At 39.3% G+C, this 20,213-nt stretch overlaps 2 protein-coding genes across 6 annotated transcripts in view; one reads left to right on the forward strand and one right to left on the reverse strand.

The window, feature by feature from the left end:
- The window catches only part of PHKB (phosphorylase kinase regulatory subunit beta), a 314,667-nt gene extending 297,807 nt beyond the window's left edge, over window positions 1–16,860 (reverse strand). For 2 of the 5 annotated variants that reach the window (XM_035025274.1, XM_035025277.1), the window contains exons 1-2: window positions 16,750–16,840; window positions 14,458–14,570 (exon numbers count right to left, since the gene is read on the reverse strand). In XM_035025274.1, coding sequence (XP_034881165.1) covers window positions 14,458–14,512 — 55 coding nt within the window. In that variant the 5' untranslated portion in view covers window positions 14,513–14,570; window positions 16,750–16,840. Of the gene's footprint in view, window positions 1–14,457; window positions 16,358–16,749 lie in introns of those variants that run through there. The other 3 variants (XM_035025278.1, XM_035025275.1, XM_035025276.1) reach the window with 2 other exon arrangements.
- A 90-nt stretch (window positions 16,861–16,950) lies between these two features.
- The window catches only part of ITFG1 (integrin alpha FG-GAP repeat containing 1), a 343,036-nt gene continuing 339,773 nt past the window's right edge, over window positions 16,951–20,213 (forward strand). Inside the window, exons 1-2 of the mRNA XM_035025279.1 lie at window positions 16,951–17,356; window positions 19,145–19,217. Coding sequence (XP_034881170.1) covers window positions 17,149–17,356; window positions 19,145–19,217 — 281 coding nt within the window. The 5' untranslated portion in view covers window positions 16,951–17,148. The remainder of the gene's footprint in view (window positions 17,357–19,144; window positions 19,218–20,213) is intronic.

The raw sequence follows: 20,213 nt of genomic DNA on the forward strand, positions 1-20,213 counted from the left end.
CAAAGCAATCTTGAGAAAGAAGAGTGAAGCTAGAGGCATCATGATTTCTGATTTAAACTATATTACAAAGTTATACTACTCAACACAGTATCATATTGTCATAAGAACAGAAACACAGATCAATGTAACAGAACAGGGAGTCCAGAAATAAGCCCATACATATAATAGTCAATTAATTTATGACAAGAGAGCCAAGCATATACAATGAGGAAAGGGCAGTCTCTTCAATAAAGGGTGTTGGGACAACTGGACAACCACATGTTAAAAAAAAAAAAAAAGAAGGAAACTGGACTACTGTTTTACAACACGTACAAAAATTAACTCAAAATGGATTAAGGACTTGAATATAAGACCTGAAAACATGAAACTCCTAAAAGAAAACATAGGCAATAAGCCTGACATCAATCATAGTGACGATATTTTGAATCTGACTCCAAAATCAAGAGCAACAAAAGCAAAAATAAATAAGTGGAACTACAACAAGCTAAAAAGCTTTTGCACAGCAAAGGAAATCAGTAAAATGAAAAGGAAATCCACTGAATGAAAGAAAATATTTGCAAATAATATCCAATAAGGGGTTAATATCCAGAATACATAAAGAACTCCTACAACTCAACACCAAAGAAACAACAAATCCAATTTAAAAATGGGCAGAGGATCTGGATAGACATTTTTCCAAAGAAGACATCCAGATGGCCAACAGACACATGAAAAGATGCTCAATATCACTAATCATCAGGGAAATGCAAATAAAAACTACAATGAGATATCGCCTCACATCTATTAAAATACCTATTATCAAAAAGACAAGAAATAACAAGTGTTAGCGAGGATGTTGTGAAGAGGGAACACTCATGCACTGTTGGTGGGAATTATATTGGTTCAAGCACTATAGTAAACAGTATGGAGATTCCTCAAAAATAGAAAATAGAACTACCATAAGATCCACCATTCCACTTCTGGATATTAATCCAAACAAAACAAAAACATTAATTTAAAAAGATATATGTGCCCCTATATACATTGCAGCACTATGTATAAGAACTAAGATATGGAAACAATCTAAATGCCCATCGTGGATGAATGCATAAAGAAATAATGGGGGGCGCCTGGGTGGCTCAGTCGTTAAGCGTTTGCCTTCGGCTCAGGTCATGATCCCGGAGTCCTGGGATCGAGCCCCGCATCGGGCTCCCTGCTCGGCGGGAAGCCTGCTTCTCCCTCTCCCACTCCCCCTGCTTGTGTTCCCTCTCTCGCTGTCTCTCTCTCTGTCAAATAAATAAATAAAATCTTAAAAACAAAACAAAACAAAAACATAAAGACGGATGAAAAGAATCATCATAAAAAAGGATGAAATCGCCATTTACAACAATATGGATGGACCTTGAGGGTATTATGCTAAGTGAAATAAGTCAGACAAAGACAAATACTGTATGATTTCACTTACACATGGAATCTAAAAAACAAAACGAAAAAAAGTCATAGATACAGAGAACAGATCTGTGGTTGCCAGAGGGGAGGGGGGTTGTGGGGATGAGCAAAATGGGTGAAGGGATCAAGAGGTAAAAATGTCCTATTACAAAAAAGTCATGGGGATGTATTGCACAGCATGGTGACTACAGTCAATATCGTATTGTGTATTCAAGAGTTGCTAAGAGAATAAATCTTAGAAGTTCCCATAATAAAAAAAAAATTTTTTTGTAACTTTCTATGGTAATGGATGATAACTTATTGTGGGAATAATTTGACAGTGTATACAAATATTGAATCATTATGTTGTACACCTGAAAATAAGATGTTATGTATCAATAATACCACAATAAAATAAATATTAATAAAAAAAGATTCCACAAAGCAAAGATAATCACTCAGATATATGTAAATTAAGAAAACAAGCTCTTATTACGAAGAATTTTAAATATGAAAAATATTTAACATGAAAACTTCATTGTCATCAGTAGACCATTTAAAAGATGCTTAACACAAACAAAAGCTAAAGGTCTAAAACCAACTAGCTTATATGAGCCATATTTATAAGGGGCTCAGTTTGAACAGAAAAATTCCCATCTAAGCAGAAATGTATCAGTTGAAATGATTAATACTCTCTACAAAAGCACAGCATAATACCAAATAAAATTATGTTTAAAGAACCTTTTAAAATAATTATTTCTAAATAAGTTGCATTTTAAAATGTATTTAGAAGTATGAAAGTTTGGGGCGCCTGGGTGGCTCAGTTGGTTAAGCGACTGCCTTCGGCTCAGGTCGTGATCCTGGAGTCCTGGGATCGAGTCCCGCATCAGGCTCCCTGCTCGGCAGGGGGTCTGCTTCTCCCTCTGACCCTCCCCCTCTCATGCTCTCTCATTCTCACTCTCAAATAAATAAATAAAATCTTTAAAAAAAAAAAAAAAGAAGTATGAAAGTTTGAAACGTCACCCAGTGGGGCATGGCTTTATTTCCTATACTCCATCATGAACAAAGCCTCATTGATGTTTACTATATTTTCTCTAAAGCTCCAGATTTCTTACTACGAATTTCCAGATGAAGTCACCTAACCAAATCTATAGCACCAAACTGGTCAAAACCTAAGAGTGGTAGGGCACCTGGGTGGCTCAGTTGGTTAGGCCTCTGACTCTTGATTTAGGCTCAGGTCATGCTCTCTGGGTCTTGAGATGGAGCCCTCTGTCAGGTTCCGTACTCAGCATGGAGTCTGCTGTCTCCCTTTCCCTCTGCCCCTCCCCCCTACTCTCTCTCTCTCTAAATAAATAAATAAAATTTTTTTGGGAGGGGACAAAAAACAAAAAACAGAAACTAACAGTGCTGCCTACTTTGAAATCACTCGGCCATAGGATGTTCTGTTTTTCAAAACTTATTAAATATATATTGTTTTTATTTAAGGAGAGAGGACATAGTAAGATTAAGATAGCAAGGTCTATGGTCAAATTATACACACACATACTCTCTCATTCACACACAAGAGTTACTTGAGACATGCCAAAATTTCCACATCACAATATATCATCAGTTAATGCTTATATCAAAATATTTAAAATGACAGGTCACAGTAGGTTTAGAGGTTTATTCCCTCACCCTTAATTTCTGAAGAATTAAATCTGCACAACTGCCATTGGTTACAGATTCAATTTCATGAAAGAAATATGTTTAGAAGACAGAAAGAAAAAAAAATGAGACTGAAATTATTGTAAATCAGAAACTATTAAAAGTTCAGATGCAAATTACATACACAAACAAATAAACTGTCCTATAAGCTGAAAACTTCATGGAAAAAACAGTTCATTGATTAAAGCCACAGCAAGCCAAGGTCATGTTTATGACAAACTAATTTTTTCTAACTATAAGCAACCATCAGATATTTATGACCAAGCTTACAAATTAATGTAGCCACATAAAGAAAAAGATTTTAAACACAGAAAATTCTCCACTGGTTCAACAGCGAAAGGAAGATAGAAATATAATAGAAAATACAAGTTAAGCACCTGATGATATGAATGTTTTCAAAATACACCAGGAATGAACACATATATGATAAAATACTGCCCAAAGCTCAACTGTCCAATCCTGAACCCTGTGCCTATTCTTGTCAGAATACCTTCACAGCTTTAGCAATAAGACTCAGTCTGTCATCCAAATAATATCATGGCTGTTCATCTCCATGACTAGGATCTATATGTTTGCAAAAAATTCAATTCTGAGCTATACGATTTGAATCTTAAATGACCAAAAAGGAAGGCCATGGAAATGGTGTGAGGTTACTGATTTGTTACTGCTTTATTAGCAAAAACAACAATAAGCTTTAAAATTTTTTATGTAAAACTTTATATTATATACATGTTATATAAAATTCATAATAAGATTATAAACCATTTTATATTATATACATGCTATATAAAATTTTATATAACAAGTTGAAAACTAATGATGTATATTTTGAAAGACAACCAAGAACACATGAGACATATATCAGAACCTACCAAATTGGCCAATTGCAATTATACACTTAATTATGCACTGTGGTTTTTGGAAGTCACTGTTCATCTATAAAAAGCAAAAGCAACTTCCTCAAGAAATTCGTGAAATACAAACTGAAAGAGAAGAAAGCTATGAAATCAAGAAATTAAAAATGAGGAATAATTGTCTTTAAAGGACTAAGGTGTAGTCATATCATTATTGGTAAAAAGTAACTGATAAAATCTGTAAGGAAAAGAAGGAACAAAATAGAAAACAGGAACAAGTTTTTCATTTTTTAAAAACCACTTCTAAGCAAGGCAGCCAAAGCCTAATGTGACAAAAATGAGAACAAGTGTGAATTTATTAAAAACACATCACAGTTTTCAGATCATTATTCAACCTGCCACTTAGCTAATAACAAATTGTAAAGACCATTTTCATCCTGGACAAATTTCAGGGTGCAAGATCCTCTCTAAATAGCAAAAAAAAAAAAAGGAATAAAGGCAATTTTTCTACTTTTGAAAAGGTTTTGGTCTCATTTGCTTTTGACCAGTATCTTGGTATCATTTCTATAGTAAATTACAATAAAGGAAAAATGTTCTGGGAAAAAAAAAAAAAAACACATCACTGAAAACTACAATGAACCATCAAAAAGCACTTACTAATTTTTCAAGACCTAGTATATAACATGCAGTTACAATTTTCTGTTATTTGTTTTCTACTTAGGGATTTGAAAATAAACTCCCTTCAAAATCATAAAAGACATTTTCTAACTATATGCTTACCAGTAAAAATAAAATATTTATATCTGCCATGAACCCAACATCTCTTAACAGGTAAATCAAATTTCCATATGTATCTTCTAGCCTGAACCAAGAAAAGATACAGCAGAACTTTGCACAATTTTGCAGGTTATTCTTCAGAAATAGAATGGCCAATCTGTCATTTTAAAATATGGACAAAAATTATGACATAAGATATATATTTGTAAGAATTTACTACACACACACAGGAAATCTGTTGAATTGGGCCTCCTTCTAAAAGTCAGTCTGTTGAGTCAAAAATTATATAATAAATGGCAAATGGATTCCAATGCATAAACAAAGTGATCACATTTTCTGAATCTAGACTGATGACAAGAGTCAATATCTGCACTTTCACAGACATTCATCACCCAACATGGACTGAGTGACCCACGCCTGGCACTGTGCTCTGTGTTAAGTGTCAGAGACAGACATATAATACATGGCTTCTGCCATCAGCTGCTCCCTACCTTACCCCACTCTCCAATTTATTTTTCACTTCGTAGCCAGAGGATCTTCATAAAACCTTACTCAGTCTTATCACTGCATTACTGCAAATTTTCAATGGCTTTCTTTCTCACAGTAAAATCCAAGTATCTTCAAGGTTTCCAATGCCCTGCCCAACCCAGCCATCTTCTCTCTCCTATTTCTGTCATTCACAGTGCTTTGTCCTTTGGCCTTCTCAGTGCTCCTCAAATGTCCAGCTATCTATCCCCAAGATCCTAGCCTAGAATCCTCTTCACCCTAACTTCTCATTTGACTTCTACTTCCTCCTTCAGCTCAAATGTCACTTCCAGAGAAGAATTCACTAAAGTCCCACACTAATGCTGCAGGAGACCTAGAGCTAATGAGTGGTGTTAAGCAAGGGAGTAACAGATCAGTTCCTTATTTTAGAAAAATCATCCAGACAGGAACTTGTAGAATGGACTTGCTAGAGGTGGTATAATGGCAGATGATGGCCATAGGCAGCAAAGTTAAGTAGGAAACAACTAGAAGAGTCTGAGAGAGACAGAGATTCTATATCTACAAGAGCACTAAAGTCATCTTTAGCTCTGCATAAAGTTCCATTGGGCTATGAGCTCTCTAAAACCAGTATTATATATTACAAACTTCCTGTGACATTAGAGAGACCCTATAAACGTTAATTTGAAATGAGAGAAGAGCAGTGAACATAACCAAGATGCAAGTAATAATCACTGCCATTCATTTATCCAACACTCAGGCACTATGCATAATGAAGGGGAAGGCAGCAGTGGTTAGGAGCAGTGGTTCTGCCAGAGTCTGCATCCTAACTGCATGACTTTATATGAGTTTACTTCTCTGTGTTTTGTTTTGTTTTGTTTTTTCAAGAGAGAAGTAATAGTACCTATGGCAAAAGATTGTTGTGAGATTTAAATGAAAAGCACTGAAAATAACACTGCTTGTCACATATTACTCAATAAACATTAGCTACTAAAATAGTCCCTGCTGTCACCATAAACACTATAGTCTTTATTGTTATTATTAGTACCACTACTACAACCACCAAGTACTTCACAGACATTATTTCACCTTCGCAAAAGAACTTATGAAGGATATACTATTATCTCTACTATCCAATGAGGGAAAGTAGATACAAAAACAATTCACGCAGTTTATAAATATCATACTGGGATCTGAGCCAGTAGCATGAGTCTAAAGTCTATATACTAAGCACATGATGACACTGTCTCTAAAAAGGGCAGGAGGGACTCAGGTGTGATAAGTAATACAATTTTCTAAGCAATATGATTTACTGATCATTTATTATGCTCCAGTATTTCTTCTAGGCTCTAGGCATGCAGGAGAGGATAAAACAGGTGAAATCTCTTCTCTCATATGAGACAGGCAAGATAAGAGAAAAATATCAAATAGTGAGAAGTATACTATAGAGAATTAGAATTAAGAGTGATGTGTCTGGGGGCCACTTAGATTGGACAGGAAGAAAAGGTCTTTCTAAGGAGACTTAAGCTTAAGATGAGAACCTAAAAGACAACCGAAAGGGACAAGCACAAGCTACCAAACAGCAGGACAGAGAACTTTCCAGGCAGAGGAAATCGCTATCACAGAGAGCCTAAGTGAAATAAAATTGTGTCTTAAGCGACCAAATCAAACCGGCGTGGCGGAAGAGCAACGGCTGAGGAATGGAGAGCTCCTTGAGAAGATCACAGACAGGCAACAGCCAGGGGCCTTGGGTCACCCAAGGGAAGGGACTGCGGATTTTATGCTTCAAGATAATAAATTATCACAGGAAAGTGACAGGATCGGACTTACGTGTTTAAAAAAAATCTTCTCACTGCTTGGGAAAGAACAGATTGTAGTAAGGCAAGAACATGAATTCTTTCCAGGCTATCTCAGTAGTTTAGACCAGAGATGAAAGTGGCTAAAACTAGGGAGGCAGGAGTACAGCTGGAGAAAAATAGACAGATTTTAGTATACATTTTTGGAGATGGAGTAGAAAGGATTTACAAATGAACTGAATAAAAAGGATGAAGGAAAAAGGAATAACCTCTGTATTTTTAGCACGAATAGCTGGCAGAATAATGGTTTAGTTTACTGAGATGAAGAAGATGAAGGGAGGCCCATGTTTGAGATAGGAATAGGAGTTAGAAATAAGAGTTTGGTTTTGGCCAGGTTTCATTTGAGATGCCCATCATATACCCATTTGGAAACGTTCAAGTAGGCACCTGGATCAGAATCAGGAATTCTGGAAGTTCCTCTTATCCTTTATTTTGCCTCACAGAAGACTGGAGATAAAGAAAACATCAAGAGGAAAACAGATTTTAGGATACACAATGTGAGTATTCTGTAACAATCTGAAACAGTGAAACAAGACATTGTACTCTTCATGAAACTATTTCACTTATAGAATCTAAAGCACCATTTCTGCTGAGGATAATGATACAGAAAGAAAGTAAGCTTTAAGGTCAATGAGATTCATGCCAGGCGAGTTAAGCCACATCATATGGCTTCTATTTCTTAAATCTTATAAGATTACAGGGCAGGACCTACTAAGAAGAGGTCAGAGCTCCCAGCAGGATACAATTTACAAGTGTTTCAGAAAATTCCATCCTACTTGAAGGGAACCTGTTGCATACCCAATATAAGACAAAAATAAACTCTAACTATACATAAAATAATGACTGCTCTCCCTGCTGTCTGACAGGAGTTCCCAAGGAAACTGTCATAAAGAATTTCTTTAGACTTGTGATTATTGACAAAAATGAAATGGACTTGGACTCAAATGAGAATAGATTCTGGGTAACCTGATTGAAACTAATTGTAGTTTACTATGACAAGTTTTCTTAATCAAATGGCCACCTAGAGGATAGATATCAAAATAAGAGAGATAAACAACCTTATCTGTTTTTGTATAAGTCCTACTCTTAAATACCTATCAGCAATATTATAAAAGACCGTATTAGGAAAGATAAGAACTCAAATTTATTAGGCAGCTACTAAATATCAAGTGTTTTGCATATAATATCTTATTTAATCCTCATAATAATCCTTCCAGGTAGGTTTTATTACCCTTATTTTTATAGAGAAGGAAGCCAGTTCTCAAGAATGTAAAGTAACTTGCTCAAGATCAAACAGATAGTAAACAACAAAGCCAGGATGAGATTCAGGTTTAACTGAACACAAAATGTGTACTCTTTCCTTAGGCTTTTAAAAGAGGCCATAACCCACAGTGGTCCACGAACCCAGGCATATGGTATCTTTAAGCCACAAGAAACTTTTTGATTAATTGACTGTTACATTAGGCTGAAAACAAGGCTATCATATCATGCCAAAAAAAAGAGAACATCAGACATGTAAAATAAAGAGTTGAGTTATGCCCAGAATATATAATAAAACTTTACCATGTACTGATATGCCCATCAAATCAAATTAATAAAAGGAAATTAATCAAAGACCTAAAAAGAAATCAGGAAAAAATTCAAGTCTTATGCTGATAAACTCACTTAGATGCTGATAAACTTAGGGAGCCAAGATAGAGATAGGATACTTCATTTTAAGAAGGAGTAACTTTTAAAATTATTATCTAAGAATAAAAGTAAAAACACCAAGACATTTCTTAGCTCATTACAAAATGCTGTAACAATTACTACTAATAATTCAACTGCAAAACCAATGTGACTGCTATTGCTGACTAGCTCTGTTAACCTAACATTGTATAGCTAGTAGTCACATGAAAAATGGAGGCAATCTGAGGTACTGGATGCTACACTCCTTTCCTAATGTGGTAACTTATTTTGCTGGTGAAATATGCCTATAAATTTATCGTCTTGTACATTTTACTCCAAGGTCCTTTAAAGAAAAACCTGGACCTTCAGCTATCTCTTTGGATTTAAGCAGTCGAAAAAAAAGAAATTATATTCAACCACAGCACATACGGACACATTAGCAGTCAGAGCACAACAAAGCATGCACACACAATAAATTCAGTAAAAAGCAGAAACAAAGACAAAAGAGTAGAAATAAATTCAGGAGGAATAAAGAGGGTTACAAATTATAAAACAATCTAGGTACACTGGAAGTTAATTTTCCAAAATCAAGGTACTAGCTTTCATTTTTGGTAACATGGGGTAGTGTTTAGCCAAAAGCACCAGGGAAAAGCTCAGCTGTCAACCAAGGACATGCTTCAAAATAACAGTTGAATGAAACTATTCCTTTTAAGATTCATTCATTTATTTATTTGAGAGAGAGAGAGAGAGAGAAAGCAAGCACATGAGCAGGGGGAGGGATAGAGGGAAAGAGAGAAAGAATCCTCAAGCAGACTCCCTGCTGAGTGCAGAGCCTGACACAGGGCTTGATCCCAGGACTCAAAGATCAGGACCTGAGCCGAAATCAAGATCCGGCCACTCAACTGACTGAGCCACCCAGGAGCCCCTGAAATTGTTCCTTAAAACACTCTCCTACAATGATAATGTCCAAGGAACAAAAATAGGAGAAAACAAATCATTTCCAATGCAGTATTTCTCAATTAGTAAATAAACTATAAATGCAAACCACTCTGAGTATTTATTTTAATAGATAAAAGATTTAAGGAGTTTTGGGAGTCATTATTAACTTTTGGTTAGAGGAACTCCCAAAAAAGTGTAAATGTTGAAAGTAATTCACAAGGCATCAGTTCTTTAAGATGGCTTAAAATTGAAGTTTGGTATATTTCTATTTTGTTTCTAGGTGCATTCTATTTCGATTTAATTATATGGTACTGGAAATGCTTCTTGTATATGCCTTCAAACATTCTATGTAATGTTAAAGCACAGTTCTTATGTTTTGAAATTTTCAGGACTATTGATGCATAAAAGCATATCTTTAGTATTCTCTTTCCTTATAACTGCTGAATGACTTTGCTAGTGCCAGAAACCCACCAAGCCCTTATTAGGAAAGCCAAGACAGAAAACAGAGCCTGGTGCTTAAAATACAGAAAACACAGTCCAAAGATATATGTCTTCTTGTTCTCTTAGTTCAAAGATTAAACCAGAAATCAACTGTCAATGTTATATATTATATACTATTTTGTTATTTAGCAGATGACAACTGGAAACAAGAATCACTTTCATTCCTTAATATGAGCATTCTTTTCTGTCTGATTTTTTCTTAAGCTCCTTCCTATTTCAAGATTTTCCTCCTCAATCTTGCCAAAACAGGAATTAAAATCTAAATGGAAATAAAGGGGGAACCACTGTCAGCGTTTGGGCTGCCTCACCTCACATTTACCTGTTAATGAGTCCTGTGGTTGAATATTCTACTTAAGGCATATTTGAGACAAAAAGCAGCCTCTTGCCAACAGACTTCTCCCCAGAGTGTTCACACAATGAACAGATTTTAAATGCCTAAGGTGGGTCACTACATACCAAAAAAAGCCCTAAAGACTTTAGTCTTCATTTTAGCTCTGTGGCCGCTAAACAAAGACCTTTTCTTCTGTAAAGGAAAACTAGATACAGCCAAAGACCTGAATTCCTAATGAGAATACAAACGTGGTCTCTCTTGGATGCAGGAACTTCCTTGCAAATGTTTTCCAAATCCTGGGGACTCATCAGGGGAGCAATCAGCTTTCATCCAGCTTGCAAAGGGTCTCACCAACATGACAGTCTAAGAGCCACTGTGCCAATGTCTCCTCCAGCTCTTATACCAGGATGCCATGGGGTGGAAGGCAAAGCACATAGCCTTGAAACATAATAGTCTTGGACCTAGGGCAAGTTGCTTTACCTTTGTGAGCTTTTGTTTCCTGTCTGTGAAATTGTATTTAAAAATACCTACTTCACAGGGGCGCCTGGGTGGCTCAGTCAGTTAAGCATCAGATTCTTGATTTCGGCTCAGGTCATGATCTCAGGGTTGTGAGATCAAGCCTGGCATCCGGCTCCGCACTGGGCATGGAGGCTGCTTAAGATTCTCTCTCCCCCTCTCCCTCTGTCCCTCCCTCCACCTCTCTCTAAAGAAGAGGGAAAAAAAAAAAAAACCTGAGGGGGCACCTGGGTGGCTCAGTCATTAAGCGGCTGCCTTGGGCTCAGGTCATGATCCCAGAGTCCTGGGATCAAGTCCCACATCAGGCTCCTTGCTCAGCGGGAAGCCTGCTTCTTCCTCTCCCACTCCCCCTGCTTGTGTTCCTGCTCTTTCTGTCTCTGTCTCTGTCAAATAAATAAATAAAATCTTTAAAAAAAAAAAAAAAAAACCTGAGGAAATAATTTTAACACTAACCAAAATTTTCTAATTTATAAAAGTTATTTCCATTATGCAAGAAGATGATAATCACTTAAGAAACTTTTTAGGTATGGTACTGGCACAAAAACAGACACATAGATCAATGGAACAGAATAGAGAGCCCAGAAAGGGACCCTCAACTCTATGGTCAACTCATCTTTGACAAAGCAGGAAAGAATGTCCAATGAAACAAAGACAGTCTCTTCAACAAATGGTGTTGGGAAAATTGGACAGCCACATGCAGAAGAATGAAACTGGACCATTTCCTTACACCACACACAAAAATAGACTCCAAATGGTTGAAAGACCTCAATGTGAGACAGGAGTCCATCAAAATCCTAAAGGAGAACACAGGCAGCAACCTCTTCGACCTCTGCCGCAGCAACTTCTTCCTAGAAACATCGCCAAAGGCAAGGGAAGCAAGGGCAAAAATGAACTATTGGGACTTCATCAAGATAAAAACCTTTTGCAAAGCAAGGGAAACGGTCAACAAAACCAAAAGACAACTGACAGAATGGGAGAAGATATTTGCAAATGACATATCAGATAAAGGGCTAGTATTCAAAATCTATAAAGAACTTATCAAACTCAACACCCGAAGAACAAAGAATCCAATCAAGAAATGGGCAAAAGACATGAACAGACATTTCTGCAAAGAAGACATCCAAATGGCCAACAGACACATGAAAAAGTGCTCAATATCGCTCGGCATCAGGGAAATCCAAATCAAAACCTCAATGAGATACCACCTCACACCAGTCAGAATGGCTCAAATTAACAAGTCAGGAAACGACAGATGTTGGCGGGGATGCGGAGAAAGGGGAACCCTCCTACACTGTTGGTGGGAATGCAAGCTGGTGCAGCCACGCTGGAAAACTGTATGGAGGTTCCTCAAAAAGTTGAAAATAGAGCTACCCTATGATCCAGCAATTGCACTACTGGGTATTTACCCCAAAGACACACATGTAGGGATCCGAAGGGGTACATGCACCCCGATGTTTATAGCAGCAATGTCCACAATAGCCAAACTGTGGAAAGAGCCAAGATGTCCATCGACAGATGAATGGATAAAGAAGAGGTGGTATATATATACAATGGAATATTATGCAGCCATCAAAAGGAATGAGATCTTGCCATTTGCAACGACGTGGATGGAACTGGAGGGTATTATGCTGAGCGAAATAAGTCAAACAGAAAGACATGTATCCTATGACCTCACTGATATGAGGAATTCTTAATCTCAGGAAACAAACTGAGGGTTGCTGGAGTGGGGGGTGGGGTGGGAGGGATGGGGTGACTGGTGATAGACACTGGGGAGGGTATATGCTCTCGTAAGTGCTGTGAATTGTGCAAGACTGTTGAATCTCAGATCTGTACCTCTGAAACAAATAATGCAATATATGTTAAGGAAAAAAAAAAGAAGAAGATAGCAGAAGGGGAAGAATGAAGGGAGGGAATCAGAGGGGTAGACGAACCATGAGAGACAATGGACTCTGAAAAACAAACTGAGGGTTCTAGAGGGGAGGGGGGTGGGAGGATGGGTTAGCCTGGTGATGGGTATTGAGGAGGGCACGTTCGGCATGGAGCACTGGGTGTTATGCACAAACAATGAATCATGGAACACTACATCTAAAACTAATGATGTAATGTATGGGGATTAACATAACAATAAAAAAATTTAAAAAATATATATATATTCATCAAGTCATCGAGAGCAAATACTAGCCGTGTGAATTGTGAATGGCCCCATCAGTTAATATATTTTGCAAAGAAAAAAAAAAAAAGAGAAAAGAAGCTTTTTAGGAGCTCCACAACTGGGGACGCTTGCAGTTCTCGGCACCAGGCCCAGCTTCCTTCAAAATGTCTACTGTTCACAAAATTCTCTGCAAGCTCAGCTTGGGCGGTGATCACTCCACGCCCCCAAGTGCATATGGGTCAGTCAAAGCATACACCAATTTTGATGCTGAGCGTGATGCTCTGAACATTGAAACGCCATCAAGACCAAAGGTGTGGATGAAGTCACCATTGTCAACATTTTGACCAACTGCAGCAATGAACAGAGACAGGATATTGCCTTCGCCTACCAGAGAAGGACCAAAAAGGAACTTGCATCAGCACTCAAGTCAGCCTTGTCCGGCCACTTGGAGACCATGATTAATCATGAAGGGCAAGGGGACTCGTGATAAAGTCCTGATTAGAATCATGGTCTCTCGCAGTGAACTGGACATGTTGAAAATTAGGTCTGAATTCAAGAGAAAGTACGGTAAGTCCCTGTACTACTACATCCAGCAAGACACGAAGGGTGACTACCAGAAAGCGCTGCTGTACCTGTGTGGTGGGGATGATTGAGGCCCACGACGGATGAACACCCAGGAGTGGTGCTCCTTTGTTTCCAGCTAACAGTTCTAGAAAATAGCTTGTGACTAACAGTCTCCCTGTGCCTGTCCCCGTGAGGATAGCATTAGCATCACCCCCTCCCCATCCTTATATCAGTTGCCTAAGCATTGCCTGCCTCTCATGTCTAGTCTCTCCTTTTAGCCAAAGAAATGAACATTCCAAGGAGTTGGAAGTGAAATCTATGATGTGAAACAATTTGCCTCTTGTGTACTGTGTCATAAACAGATGAATAAACTGAATTTTTAATTAAAAAAAAAAAAAAGCTTCTTAGGCACCTATTTTACAATTGAGGCTCCCAGGCACTGAGGCTCCCAGGCCCTGGTCACATAGAGCTGGTGTAAAGACAGGGTCTCCTCTCCACACTTCTAATGCCCTATACAACACCACTATAGGCCACATTCAACATACAGTACAAACTTGAGCCTAACAACAACAGAAATGATGCCAGGCTTGGGCCCACCAAAGAGGAAATAAAACCAAAATGGTATCATATGGTTGACATCAACATTCAGAAACAAAGGTACTTAAAATTATCAAGTGACCCTTTCGGGGTCTACACACTTACCAGACCTTAAGAAAGCTGGAGGAGAAGAGACGATGGCATCAGGTGAGCTGGCCATTTCAAATTGTTGACTCTAATCATAAGCATCGCAGGCTAAACTACAGCAATTTTCAAAACTGTTTAGTGAAGGTTAGAAGCAATCAGCGTTAAATTAATTGAAAGCAGTGTCAGCAGTTATTAACATAATGCAGTGTGCAACAAAGGCAATAATTGAGGTTCATTATAATTTTATTTTCTTTTTAATGACTTGAAAATTTGATTTTCTTTGCTTTGATAAATTATATTTGCTTATGTGGATGAGGCAGGAAATATATAATATCCACTTATTAAACATTACATAAGTGTAGCATCCTCTATCCAGCAGTGAAGTGCTTATGCTACTATGTAACAATGCTCAGAATTTTGCAGTGCCATCTATCTCAGAGTCAGGTTAGCCCAAGTTTCAAACTAAGCTCAGTTTATATATTCTTTTAAAAGTAACAAACAGAATCAGGTTGATTGTTTTTAAAGACATAGGAAGTAAATGATTTATTCAATAAACTTTATAGTCAACACCTTACAGAGTTAGAACCTGAAACCTCAACTAATTTGGAGGAATGACTTCAAATGGTATCTCTTTTACAACCATGATATAAACATACACTAACATCGAACATTTATACTATGCACTTAACTACTTTGCACATGAAACTGGACTTAAGTGACTGCATTCAACAAAAGTTAAATAAAATCTGACTTTTTTTTCCTCAAGAAAGAGAAGGTAGGTTTTCAGAGCTTACTGTTATGACATGCAATTCAGAGAAAATAAAGCCTGGAGAAGAAAATAAACCCTATATGCTTAAGAGAAAAGAGAAATGCTGTAAAATAGATGTTGAAGGCAGAGCTCAGTTCCCTGTAAGAAAACTCAGGTTACTCTCTTTGACCAGATATTATCAATCCAATTAACCCTTTTTATAGCCCAGGTAGACACATTGTTAACGGTCAATCAATATTTCAATATGACACAAAAATTTTAAGAAGCGTGAAACAGAAATATATGTGACTATTCCAAGTAAGTACACTGACTTTGAAATGTACTAGGGACTACTTGTTAAAAAATTCTCTCAGACTTTCATGGTAGTTCTGCAATAACCTAAATAAATGGTGCAGAACTTTTTAAATAAGGTTTAAAAACAATGAAATTGGCAACAAAGATTGAATGAATTTCTCGTGTATGATTCATGAAATTAGATACTTTTCTTTAAATTAAAAAAAAAAAGGCAAACTACACAACAGACAACTAAGAACTTCATAAATTGGAAAAAACCCAAACATAATGGGGTATATTAGCTGAGAAAAAAAAAAACTCTCAATATCAGTGCAAATGCAGAACTGGTTTTCTGAGGACTATGCCTTTCCTTATTTAACATTAGCATCTCTCAACAATATAGTAATGACAATCCTTTAAAAGGAAAGATTCTTAATTGAACACTTGTCATTCCACCCATCTTTTCCGTTTATAGGCACACTTTGAGCTCAAGATTATATCCAGCCAGCCAGAAATAAGGGAAGTTTCAATCCTATCTAGAGGAGTGATCAGCCACAAGTGCTAACTTCAAAGTCGTGACTTTGCAATTTGAACAAGTCAGTTCAGGACACTTCCAACTGTTGTAACTGCCTGCGCAGCAGCGTCTTCTGACCTCAGCAGCTTTGGATTTGGGAGGCACAACCGGGAACTATGAGTCCTGGGGCCACTTGCCCAGGGAAAGGGCCTGCTTCCTTCTGAGCCCTAAGCATGCTCAACGTGACCCCCTTCACAGCCTAGGGCCCTGTCCCCCCCAACCGATTTGTGCCACATAAATAACTCGCAGAACTTGTGAAGAACGTAGAAGGGAGATACGAAATAAGGCAACACTTTTCTGCTGCCAGTTTTCTAGGACCAGATCATACTCACATCTAAGAATGAAGCTATCTGATTTTTGAGGGAGGACGCACTCTCCCAGGAACCTGGCTGCCGCCTGATTTCTAAAGAGTAAGACTCCAGGCTTAGTAGATACCACCACCTACTTTCCGAGGGGGAACACAGACGAAACAGCGTTGGGGAAAAACACATGTAGTAAAGTTCGGGCCACCACCACTTGGCGCGGGTGGGGGTAGACATGAGGAGGAAGGCCAGGGACCGCAGTCTGCTTTCTAAGGGGACACACGCGGGCACAGGTTCAACTCCAGGACCCCCAACAGCCTCCCGCCCAAGACGCTTGAAGGGGAGCACCACCCGGGTGCGGGGGAAGAGGGTGGCGTTCCAGCCAGCCAAACCTGAGCGCTTGATCCGGGCTCTTCGCTCCAACACCTTCCAGTTCACTTCAGCCATGAGCCCCGCCGCCCCCACAACCGCGCCCGGGCCGCCGCCTTGGCCACCGCCCCCGGGGCCGCCTGTCAGCTCCGCCCGGCCGGCCCCGCCCCCCCCCCCCCCCCCCCCGCGCGACACTGTCGAGAGGCGCTCCGGCCGGAAGTGAGCGCAAGGGAGATTTTCAACCTAGCTTCGCGGCCTCCCAAACGTCAGAGGTGTAGCTCTAAGGGAGAGTGAGAGGGGAACCGGTGGCGGCTCGTACGAGTGTCGGGGCTGTGCGGTTTCTCTCTCGGCCGGCGGCACGGTGCTTTCCGGCTGCCGTCAAGCGCGGCAGTGGGCCGGCGGGCGGGGACCGAGGGGCTGCCATGGCGGCGGCGGGCCGGCTGCCGAGCTTCTGGGCGCTGCTGGCGCCGCTGCTTGGGGGGCTCGCGCTGCTGGGAGTCGGGCCGGTCCCGGCGAGGGCGCTGCACAACGTCACGGCCGAGCTCTTTGGGGCCGAGGCCTGGGGCACCCTGGCGGCCTTCGGAGACCTCAACTCCGACAAGCAGACGGACCTCTTCGTGCTGCGGGAAAGTCAGTGCTTGTCCGGCCCTCCCTCTGTCCGCTGTCCCTGTGCCCCTCCCGGTGTTCCCACACCCCCTAGCCCGGATGGCCGGTCCTCCTGCATTTCCCAGCCCTTCTTTCCCAACCCTGTCTCTCCTTTTATTTCCAGCATCCTTTGCAGCTTGCCTGTTTTCTCCATCTTTTCCAGCCCCGGGTGCTGGCCCGGCCACCCCACAGTTTGATCCAACCACAAGAGCCCTAGAAACACCCCAGGGTTTTTTGTTGTTCCTGAGATGCCTGCGGCCTTCACCCCAGTACCCTCTCTTCCCTGTAGAATCACCTGCTTTCCCAAGTCCTTCCTGATTCCCAGGAGTCTTTGTAGCTTGCCTCTGCCTTCCCTCCCAAAGCCCCTTCATTCCTTTCTGCTTTACTTCCTTCAATCTTCCTTCCCCTTTAATGAATTGGAAAACATGTAACTTGACAGTTTCTTCTCCTACCTCCTCATTTGCCTTATTCGCCAGCCCCTCCCTTTTTCAGGGTCCCAGCTTTCTTTGAAGCTACTGTGCCCCCACTCCAGTGCCCTAAACACTTCACAGCTCACACAAGCATTTTGCGGGGACCATTGATAAACCCAGTGTCTCCTTGGGAAAAGATTGTCAAACTGCAGATTTTTCTCCCTCCTGAGCTATCTAGTCTTATGTGCACCTGACCTTTTCCTCAGTTTGGTCACCACCCTAATCTTCCAAATCTCTGCTTTCCTTGTCAACTTGAGGTTTTAGGAGTTCTTTGCTTTAACCATCACTGAAGAAACTTTATTGTAAATCTTGATGTTGACATTGGGTATTAAATTTTTGTATGACTATTAGGAAAAATAGTGAATATACCAAAGTTTAAAAATTATTTACTTTTTTAAAAAATAAATAAATTTGAGTAGGGTCTTAGCCTTTTGAAGTACACACAAAACTGGGTAGATCAAGGCCACCAAGGACAGAGGTGAAGCAGGTTTATACAGAGCTTAACTAACAGGATCTTGGTCCAGGTTTCTTGTGGCTCTTACCAGTGTACCAGAGCCTCTTGTGGATTCTGGATAGTTTTCCTATTTTTGTATGACTATGTATTTATTGCAAGAAGGGTACATACTGCCAAACCTGTACCTACTCCATCCAAACTAGATACAGAGACTCTCCTCTTAACTTTAAAGATGGCTTGGGTTTAATTAAACAGTTTCAAAAGTCTGTTCCAGTGAGTTCTCATGAATGCATCCACTGAGTTCCGGTGCATCACTTGGGTGATAGTTCCATAGAAGCCACAAGAGGAGGGCCTTGGAGGACTCAACTTTTTCTTAAATATGTAATCATGTCCTTGTTACTAGTCAGATACCTACAGTAGGAGTTCCTGTTTCCTGGTGCAATGCATCTGTGTGATAAACTAAACAGCTTTATAAGAGGTCATGTTGGTAGGTCTGGGGAGACAGGCTTGACATATACTATAGTTAAAAGGCATGTTCTTTATATGGTTCTTTTAAGTCACCAGATCTGATTCCTGGCAAAAGCCATTGGCCTCGGTTTGTTTTGACCAACTGTGTTTTCCCTGTTCATCCTTCCTGTTTCTGTGCCACTTTTTTTAACACTGAATTTGTGATATTCTGTTAGGTATTCCCATTCCATCAGACAAGTAGGACTCACCTTGAAAGGGCAGAGGAACTGGAGTAAAATAAGGTTTTTTGTTAATAACAGAACCCAGAAAGCTTTTTGTAACCACTAATTGGAGGTATTACCTGGAAATATTTCTCTAATAACGTATATTCACTTCTTTTAGGAAATGATTTAATCGTCTTTTTGGCAGACCAGAACGCACCCTATTTTAAACCCAAAGTAAAAGTGTCCTTGAAGTAAGTACAAATGTATCCATTCCTGTAAAAACAATCATTATTGTAATGATTGATATGCAATAGCTAGTTGGATTGTCTTTGAAATCAATTTTACTCAATTGTGTTGACAGAAAACCACTGGTTATGAGGTGTGAGTAGCAAGTAATTTGTTAGGAAAAATAGTGAATATACCAAAGTTTAAAAATTATTTACTTTTTTAAAAAATAAATAAATTTGAGTAAATCAGGTCTGTTCCTGCATAAACACCCTTCATTCTCTTGCAATCTAATACCCCTTCTTGAATGTGTTGGAGATTATCCCTCATCCTGAGTGTGCACATGGGAGCAGCTCATTCACAGGCTCATCAGGTCAACTATGTGTTGAGAGTGGGAGGGGGAAATTTGCACTGGGAAAAGGTCAGTGACCTCTGTTCTAATTTCTTTTTGTCTGACTAGTAGGTGGTGGGTTTTTTAAGGTTTATTTTGAAGAAATTTAAATCAAGCTGAATTTTGTAAATGTTCAAATAATAGTTCTTATTTTTATTTTATGTGACTGGCATTGCCTGAAACTCAGTGATCATCATCAATAGTGAGCCAGCACAGTTTTGAAACATCAAGAAGCAAGGATTGATTGATGACTGGTTCAAGGAAGAAAACATGAGTTAGTGCAGACTAAAGTGGAAACTTGTAGAAAGTTACAGGATTTCAGTGACCTTCAGTATAATTTAGGTGAGGGTTTTCAAGTTTGGGGACACAATGTTAGCAAGAGATGGCAGTACGCATGTTGTGAAGAGGAGGTGGAAAGATTTACCTAACAGAAGTGGACGGTATACTTTGGAGAGGTACGGACCAAGAAGATGAGATCAGGGCAGACTAGGAACCTTTATAAATATCACAAAGAGTTTGAACTCAATCCCATGAAAAGTGGGGAATCATTATAGGTTCTTGTTTAAAGGAGCAATGAAGAAAATGGTATTTTAAGTTGATTTAATTGTTAACCATGTACAGGATGAATTGG

Source organism: Mirounga leonina, unplaced genomic scaffold (assembly GCF_011800145.1).
Source record: "Mirounga leonina isolate KUSES-001 unplaced genomic scaffold, KU_Mleo_1.0 Mir_180, whole genome shotgun sequence".
Taxonomy (NCBI): Eukaryota; Metazoa; Chordata; class Mammalia; order Carnivora; family Phocidae; genus Mirounga; species Mirounga leonina.